Below are 9,875 nucleotides of genomic sequence, written 5' to 3'. Positions count from 1 at the left end.
TTATTATTTGTACCCCGCCCATTTGGCTGGGTTTCCCCAGCCACTCTGGGCGGCTTCCATAAAAACCAAAAATACACTAAAATATCACAGATTAAAAACTTCCCTGAACAGGGCTGCCTTAATTCTAAGAATTTGGGTCATATGTTCCAATGTAGTTGCAGGTAGTCTTCACCCCATATCCAAAGCATGTATGCAATGGCATAGAGAAGGAGCTGAATGTTACACTGGCATTTAGTGGTACAGCTGATAGAAACATGGTATTTATTGTGGATTTTAAACCAACTGATTTAATAGCACTTAATTCAATAAACTATCAAAGACATTCTAGAAATACAAAGTTACTTGTAATTTTCTGAATTTTTAAATTTCTAAAAGCAGCATCTCTGGCACTTAGACAAAAGCTGATCCTGAACTGCATGAAGCACTTGCTATTATATTCTTGTACAGAAAAAAACCAAATATTTGCAGATGGTTTGAAGTTGGCATTTTAATATAAGAAGTTGTGTTGTGAATGCAGCGGTTCTCTTTTAAATCAAATTAAAGCTTCCCATGCTGAGATTGCTTATTAAGCAATAACGATACTTCAAGATTGTAACGAGGCAAGATTTTTCACTGCATCAGAGAACTGCCATATACATAAATTACTTAAACCTTACTCATAGAACCTAGTATCTATCATTTGTTGAACTTTAAGGCCTCATAGATTCTGAGCTGATGGTTCCAACTGGGTCTTCTGCACTGGATTCCAAAGCAGGGAACAAGTCAACAAATACAGCGGGAGAGCTTGCTCCCTATTGAAAATGACGAAGATTTCAGGGTTGTGAATATCGTCAACAACACTGTCATAGAGTTTCATGCTACTTGCACTAATTAATGGTGGTGCAACATAGCTTCGATTGCCCCTTGTATATGAGCCTGTTACAACTTCAGCCTCAAACATACAGATCAAGTGGTCCATTTCACATTTTTCCCTGGTATATGTTACAAGGTTCCTGGGGTTCTTGTTAAAGTAGATGCCAGCTCCATATTTCTGGTCTGGAAAACAATGCAAAACACAGACTGATTAAACAGAGACATGTTTTCATTATGATAGCAGTATGCAAGACAAACTGCATCTGAATATGACTTGGTCTGCTCCCACTCCCGCCCTGAATGGAAATAAGAGGACCAAGTAATAATTGAAGAAGCCTTAAGGACATGCTGGGAAACTGCTGGTATTATAATTATTTTAACAATTGCAATCATGGTGGCAATCGGGAGCAGCACATCCAATTTTGCTGCTTGAGACAAGATGGGAAGTGCTGTTCCACTGCTACTGGTGGAGCAGTGGCACTGATTTCAAATGAGATTTTGCACGCACTACAAGATCTTGTGAGATCTTGCGTAAGATCTGTCCTGATGCCAGCAGTGGGGCAGACAGAGCACCCACCTGGGCACCACCTCAGAGCCTTTTGCCACCAGAGGCAGCAGATTCACACTGCCCACTAGCTATACCAGCCCTGGTGGCAGCAATGGACACTGCAGTCTAACTCTAGATCAGTTTAGGGTTTACAGAGGAAAAGCTAAATCTTACTGTGAGGACAATAGTGATAATTGCAAGAACCAGATAGGTACCACTTGATTTTATATTTTATTTAGCTAGCTTTTTAAGCTTTGAATTAATGTACTTGAACACCTGTGATGAATGCATCAACATGGCAGTCAAATTGAAGATAATCTACTGATTTTCTGTTTTTATTTTGCTTTTCATGGGTATATGCAAGCTTTACCTTGTAAGGAGGAGGGGTAGGTTTTCTGAAATCCCGTTTTGCACACCAGACTACAGTACTGAGCTGGGACACGATGGTATAGCCTATGGCATACTGGCATTCCAGCATTTTTTCCTTCAATTTTTATTTTAATCCTTTGGAAGGTAGATTCTAAAAGAGGATTGCATATTTTCTCTATCTGAAATGAAAATGAAAGTAAGTTGTGCCCAGCTCAATAGCAGCAACACTAAAAAATACATACTGTTCCAGTGCTAAGTACTTTTTTATTTCAATTTGTTTGTTTTTAAAATAGAAATTCCAGGATGAAAAAAGACCAAACGGTCCCAATTTATTCTCTACATGAAGTAATGTGATCTGAGTTTGATTTAGGAGTATACCACATATTGGTAAAAACCTATCAGTTTTCAATAATCATTTTGACTTGGATTTTACCCTCCTATATTCCTGTTGGTTTTAGATATTTGTAAAACATCACAATATTCTTTCAGAATTACTTTGCCATTGGTCATCTCTTTACCTTCAGAACCCGGAGGCCAGCTTTTTCAAGCTGTTTTTCTTTGTCCTTGAATTCTTGAAGATACGACTCTATCGGAGTGACTTGGTAACAGTATTTACTTGCCATTTCTTTGTGGCCTTCTTGATGAGGAGAGTTTCTCAAAGATCCTAGATGCAGGTAATAAAATACTGAATAGTAGTGCAACTTTCAGATTGGAAAATTAACCGTAAGCTTACTGGAGACGGGTAATGCATGTTGCTTATTAAAATGGAAAAACAGTAAGCACAATGAGTTCATTGTTTAATAAAGGCCCCTTCTTCACAGAGTGGTAATATTTCTTTTGACAGTGACAACTGAAATCCTTTGAGGCTGCAATCCTGTAACCTCTTACCGTGATTTCTTAGGGTTCTAAATCACATCCAGGAGCCTACTTGAGTCGAAAAGGCTTTCCAATGCAAAGCCAAATTCTTCACCAAATTTAATAATAATAATAATAAAATACTTTGGCTGATTGACATCCGATGCTCTTTCAAAATGTGTTGTGGAAAGTATACAAATTTAATAATAAAAATAAAAATGTTCAGCCTTCAATGGACCAGGTGGGTACAGGGATAGTGACAGTGATGTATAGGAAGGGTTTGGTTAAAGGTTTCACCCTTGCACCCACTTGCACGATGGAAATGGCCTGGTGCGGAGAGCAACTGAATAAGGCTACTGCCTGTATGGTTTCAAACTGTTCTTTGTACAGGCTAGAAGTCTGCCCTTAGTATAAGGTGAAGGATATCAATAAGCCAAATTCTTCACCAGATGCTTTCTTAGCAGCTGTTCACATGTTTTTCATAACAGCGTTGTGCTTATGTATATACAGCCCCACATACCGTCTGCCTTCATTTCTTGCTTGGCTGTAGTCTGCAGCATGAATTCGATAGCGAATGTTGCATCAATCACGGCTCGGGGGGAACCTTCGATCTCGAGAGCTGCACCCTCCCCGGTCAAACTCTCCACTATGGTTATGCCAAAGTGCTGCTGCAGATGAGACAGCTCAACTGGCTGACCACTGCCAAGGTTGAGAAGGTTATAATTTTGTATAACGATCCGGTGAGTTTCCTCAACTTGTATGATGTTTCGGAGCCACAGTCCTGCTGCCTCCAGCGTTTCCTGGCTGCGTCCAATAAGTTCCACAAATGGTCCGTTTTTTTCACAACCTCCATCGGCTTGTATGTCAGTCTGTACCTCTGAAAAATATTATTGGTAGGTGTTGCAATGGTTAGTGAATGACTCATGAAGAAGGGACAATTAAGAGGTGATATGATAGTCAAATATTTGAAGGGCTCACACAGATAGATTATGGGGGGGGGGTATTGTTCTGTTGCTTGACAGGGCTAATTGGGTGAAATTACAGGAAAACCAAAAGTGGACTTTGAAACCGTGTTCCGCTACTAAAAGCTAAATTGAACCCTTGCTAGAATTATTTCTTAACAACTCTACTATGTAATTCTCCCTGCCTCTTCTTCAACTCCACTCATCTTTCAAGTCCCTCATTAAAACCTACACAAAGTTTTCTAATATTCTTGACATGTTCTATTTGTAGTCAAACATTAAAACATTTCATATATATATATATATATATATATATATATATATATATATATATACATATATATATATATACATACACACACAGAGAGAGAGAATCTCAACCAGTTTTAACCATCCCATTTATTTATTACCCATGCCATCCATATTGCTGCAGTCCATCTTTTCTTCCAGTTTGTTTTTGACTGACATAAGCTTGGTGAAGAAAGCCTTTAAAAAGAGAGAAAACACATACAATTGCTGCTTTTTTGGGGCTCAGTTCTAAGCATTATTGTGCCAGTTTAGGACGTAGTGTACAAAGCACTACAAATCTTCAGCATCTAATAACAATGGTCATTTTCCACTGCAGAAAGCTAAACCCATCACCATTTACTTCATATCCACATTCAAGATTAGACCTGGGGCAGTATAATCCCACACAATGAGTATAATGGGCAGTAGTGAGAGTTCCCATATTAAACTGAGCATTGTGCCTATCTCAAGTGATAACCCAGGCTTCTCCAATCTAGCACCATCTGTATGTTGTTGGACAATAGCTCTCATCATCTTTGACCTTTGCCATCCTGGCTGGAGCTGACCACAGTTGTGCTGTATTCCAAAATATTTGGAGGGCACCAGTATGTGGAAACCAGTATAGAACTATAGAAAAATGTTTTAGAGAGATGCATTTACAGTGGTACCTCGGGTTAAGAACTTAATTCGTTCTAGAGGTCCGTTCTTAACCTGAAACTGTTCTTAACCTGAGGTACCACTTTAGCTAATGGGGCCTCCTGCTGCTGCCACGCCACCAGAGCACAATTTCTGTTCTCATCCTGAAGCAAAGTTCTTAACCTGGGGTAATATTTCTGGGTTAGTGGAGTCTGTAACCTGAAGCGTATGTATTAGATGGCGACTGTATTAGATGGCCAATCTTTAGCTACTTGCCATGAGCATTCAGAACCTCACCTCATAAACATCACTGTCATCTGGAGGAACCACAATGAATACATCAGGCTTCTTCCCAGGATATTCCTCCGCAAAGTGTATTATTTCCTCCACCATAATCTCTACCACTTCATCCTTTGGCATGTGTAAATCTTCAATCCCAAGGAGAGGAAAACAAACTGATGAGGACAGCTGCTCTTGAGCCTTGAGAAGACTTTTAGAAACTGCAGCTTTTAGTGCCTATTGGAGGAGGAAAGTAGTTATAATGGTGATTCCCACCCCCCATTCAGTGAAATGGAAAGCTAATAGAAAAAAAGCCATCACCTCCTGTGCGTTGCATTCACTGTAAGATGGCCATACCACATGGAGCACAAACTCACAGTCAATATTGCACCCTTTTGTGAATATGAGTTTCAGGTTATCTGCTGGAAGTCTCTGTAACTCAGAGAGAAATTGCTCCTGCATAGCTGGACCTGCCTTTTCGAGGATTGCTCTTGAAATGGTTCCTTGAGAGAGATCATCTTGCACAGTCACAGAGCTAATAATAATGGAAGCCTGGAAGAGAATGATATAAGAATCAGAAAACAATTTCATTTTGAATCTATGCATGATTTCTACATGCATGGTTCTCTGGGGAATGTGGTAGCTCCCCGAATGTGGAATGCTCTCCCCAGAGAGGCTTGCCTGGTGCCATCACTATGTGTTTTTAGGTGCCAGGCAAAAATGTTCCTCTTTACCCAGGCCTATGGCTATTATATAATCTATGGCATGTAAAAGTGTGGGGGAGGGGACTGTTATTATGATGACTATTTTATTATTAGGCTGTCTGTCAGTATGTTTTTTATTCTGTTTTTATCACTGATGTTCTGTAATGTGTTTTCACACAATACTGCTCGTCTGGTACTTGTGAGCATTGAAAAACCCAATTAATGGGGAAAGTAATGAATATTCACCCTCTCCATATCACCTGTAAGAATACGGTAACCTACTTGCTGTGCTTCTATGTTCCCTTTTTTTATCTGGAGACAGAGATCATTGACTGTGATGGAGTCTGCTGCACCCGCCAGAGGCACAACATCGTTGGTGCCTAGCAACTCTTCGCACGCCCTTTTCATGACTTCAGCTGTGGTCTCATCAATGTTCACGAGGTGGATTTCTTGCAAGTAACCAAATAACGGAGCTAACTGAATAAAATTCTTTATAGTCCGTATGATGACTTGAGCACATAAATCCTGCGGGAAGTTGAAGATTCCAGAGCTGAGGGCAGGAATGGCCACGGACTTGATATTGTTTTCTGGAGCATTGACATATTTCAGAATATTGATGATGGCCGCTTCAAGCTTGAGGCAACATTCCTCCCTCTGCTCCTCCGACCATCTTGGACCCACTGCATGGATGACTTGCTTGCAATGGAGTCTTCCTCCACTAGTGACTGCAATCTGGCCAGCGCTGAGCGGTCCGTTCTTTTCAATGAAATGCTTGCAGTGCTCTTCAATTTCTGGCCCTCCAGCTTTCAGGAGGGCAAATGCAAGGCCTCCAAAGTGATGCAGGTATTCGTTGGCTGCATTCACCAAAGCATCGGCCTCGTGCCTTGTAAGATCATCTACCCAGACAGAAACTTCAATTCCTTCCTTCAGGCTTTTCCTATACACTTCGGTGGGATTCCTGATGCTCTTGAGGACAGTTATGCAGCCAAACTTCTTTTCGAGCAGACTACACAGGTAGTTCTCTCTTCTCTTAAGAATTGCATAAACATTGTTGCTGATTGGAATGGATAGCATTTCCTCATCTATTGGCATTCTGATCTCTAGGGGGAACAAAACAAAGTACATATTTTGTGGTGTTATGGGTGAGGGTTTACATAAAACCTTTCTACCTGCACATGTTTTAGATTTCTCTGTTCACCCCCACACCAAAATAGCTCAGGAAAATAAAATTACTTGCCAATATATTATAACTGCAAAATGTCCTCTCAACCTAACCGACCAATAGAAATGTTGATCTCTTTAAATAATGCTACGTATCTAACGGCCCCTATAGAAAAGTTGTTGAGAGAGTATAACGCCTAGAGCAATTATTCTCCAGCATCACATCACAAAATGTGACTTGTTGCTATGCCGGTTTTACAGTAATTGGGGAAGCTGCCGAGAAGCGGATATTGGCTATAATCCACACACACACCCTCACCCAATATGCAGACTATGCATGCACAGCTCCACATGAATAGAAGGACAGATGAAGAGATGAAGAAGGTGGATCAAAGTACAAGAAACCCTGCAGTATAGGAATCTGGAGAGAAACTCGATCCCTGTGTCTCGTAGGCTTTCCCCTGCAACTTCTGAAAAGCAGAAACCTATTTATAATCACTATCCCAGGGGTAGTTAACACAGAGCCCGCAACCCCTGGAGGATTCCCCACTTCCCAAACTTGATCTGCAGTGAAAGGTATCAAGTGAACTATCTACCTGCATTGTCATTTTGTGGAGTCTCGGAACTGGAAGTCTGTGAAAACAAAAACAAAAAACAAAATCAAAATTACTTCGGCAAATGTCCCAGAAGTTAATGTTTGTGGGCTGTGATCCTCATTCATAAAGCCCTACTTCACCCTCTGTGAAAATAATTCAATAAAAACAGTATTATATTGCTAATGCTATTAATTACTGTATGTTCTTACATTTATACCCTGCAGTTCTTTCATCATGGAAGCCAAGGCAGCATACATGTCTGGTACCCCATCCAGGCACTGACTAAACCCAGAGCTGCTTGGCTTCAACATATTTTATTTTAATATGCTGCTTACGTGCCAGAATGGCTTCTAAGCAGTTTACAAGTATAAAACCAATTATAAAACCCATACGTAATTAAAATACACTATAAATCAGTTCCATTAAAGCATTATGGGAATCCATTTTTAATTATTATTGTTCCAAATTTATTAAAGAGAAAGCACAGAAAAGGGGGGGGGACAACAAAGCTGTCAGCTCACATTCACAATACAATAAATTAATAAACTGTATTAAAAGCATCCATAATTAAAATGTACAAGAAAGCAGCCCATTAAACAGTATAACAATTAGAAGAGCAATTTAAACAACTATATGAATAAGTTCAAATTCAGGGGAATGCTTGGCTAAACAGGTGTGTCGTCTTCAAGAGCCAGCAGAATGCCAATGCTGATGGGGTCCATATGTGGTTTGCCTTCAGACCATACCCCAGGGACCATACTAGTCACTCCAGCTGGCTGGATGACTAACCCTGTCTACTCAGAAATAAATCCAATTGTATTCAATAGGTCTTACTTCCAGGTTAAGTGAGATTGGGATTGCAGTGACTGTATGCACTATATGCCAGTAAAAATCAATCCTCCAGCTTCTCATTTCATTCCAAAGTGGAATTAGGTGCTGAAGGGATTACTGGACATTTGGGGTTTTGTTCGTGTGTCATGTTTATATTCTGAACCTGAGGTAGGGCTCAGAGCAACTTGTTTCTTTCGTGTTCAATAATAAAAAAAAATGTCCAGCTCCCCTTCCCCCTGCCTGGTCATTTCCACTCAAAGCACTTCAACGACTCAGAACCTCTGTTTCAGTCTTTTTTTCTTTTGTGTTGACTTACCAACAATTTCATCATGTTCCCCATCTTGAATTTCCTCTTTTTTTGTCCCCTCTTAGATGTTGCTGTTTTGCTCCTCCATTTTCCATTGGCCTAGGCTAGGGTAAGCAGCAAGGAGCTGCTTTTGCCACACTGGCCTGCCTTGGAATCCTCTGGTCTGGTTGCCATGGAGACCCCTGCTGGAACTTCAACCCCATTGTCAAGTTGCTTCCCAGATCACAATCTTCTTGTCCTTTAAAGCAGGGGTGGGGATCCTGCGGCCCACAGCTCTCCTCACTCCAAGCCATCCGCCATGTTGGCTGGGGCTGATGGGAACTGGAGTCTCAGAACATCTAGAAGGCCACAGGCTCCCCAACCCTGATTTTTTAAAAAATGCTTACACTTACAGTCAAACCTTCAGAAGTCCATTGGGCTTCTGAAATGTTTGACAACCAAGGCGCAGCTTCCAACTGGTTGCAAGAGCTTCCTGCACTCAAGCAGAAGCCGCGATGGACATTCGGTTTCCGAAAAACATTAAAAAACTGGAGAATTTACTTCCGGGGGTTGGGAGCCAAAACGTTCCAAAATTGAGCCGTTCAGGAACCAAGGTTTGACAGTATTAGAATCCAGGGGTCATAAGGGTCTCTGTACACAGCCTACTTCCCCCTACCCCAAACTCTTAACAGTATTCAATAGTCCTGTCCTCTAGGCTCCCAACTAACTTGCCCAAAGCCTCCAAGTGATACGTATTTGTCATCTCCAAGAAACCAGCTCTCAGTATGTTACTTCATGTCACAAGGGATTTACACCTTAGTAAACATGTTTAAGCGTTTCCGTACGCTGCTCTGGTTCGCCAGAAGCGGCTTAGTCATGCTGGTCACATGACCTGGAAGCTGTACACTGGCTCCCTCGGTCAATAAAGCGAAATGAATGCCGCAACCCCAGAGTCGGCCACGACTGGACCTAATGGTCAGAGGTCCCTTTACCTTTACCTTTAAACATGTTTAGGACTGGGCTGCTTGGCTAAAATTTAATCCACACTAATTTGGAAGGTGTTGAATAGAAATAAAAGGGAACCACCCCACTACGGAAATATGGTTGGCCTAAGATTCCTATCCCAAACCGCAAGGATCAGGGCAAATAAAAATACCTTACAGTTTTAACACCCTTTCATGGCCACCAGTGCAAAAAGAATGGAGTGCCAGATTGAATGGGCTGCTGATAATACCAAAGTTGCGGCTTTGATCCGTACACAGATGTATATTCCTACAAGGGGGTTGGACTAGATGATCCATGGAGTCCTGTCCAACGTTAAAGTTCTTAGATTCTATTATTTTGCATTCCCACCCACCCCTTTTTACCACCAGTATACGACTCTAGATTTAAGTGGTGGGAATTATAGTGCACACGCTCCAATGTCCCTATTTCCCAGGGACATCCTTGATTTAAAGAAGTCGTCCCAGTTTCTAATTAGATCCTTGAATATCCCACTTTTCCTTAGGA

At 41.1% G+C, this 9,875-nt stretch overlaps 1 protein-coding gene across 1 annotated transcript; it reads right to left on the bottom strand.

Moving 5' to 3' along the window:
- Positions 1–469: 469 nt before the first annotated feature.
- PARP9 (poly(ADP-ribose) polymerase family member 9) lies at positions 470–8,562 on the bottom strand. The gene is made up of 10 exons (XM_079989440.1): positions 8,397–8,562; positions 7,250–7,286; positions 5,775–6,592; positions 5,110–5,340; positions 4,807–5,025; positions 3,996–4,071; positions 3,144–3,500; positions 2,287–2,432; positions 1,770–1,947; positions 470–1,035 (listed from the first exon to the last, which is right to left on the bottom strand). Exons 1-10 carry the CDS (start codon positions 8,418–8,420, stop codon positions 698–700), a joined length of 2,424 nt encoding a protein of 807 aa, XP_079845566.1. The 5' UTR covers positions 8,421–8,562; the 3' UTR covers positions 470–697.
- Positions 8,563–9,875: the final 1,313 nt, after the last annotated feature.

The sequence above is a fragment of the Podarcis cretensis genome, assembly GCF_951804945.1.
Source record: "Podarcis cretensis genome assembly, chromosome: 1".
NCBI lineage: Eukaryota > Metazoa > Chordata > Lepidosauria > Squamata > Lacertidae > Podarcis > Podarcis cretensis.
Note: the sequence above shows the minus strand (reverse complement) of the source record. Positions and strands in the feature narration are given on the sequence as shown.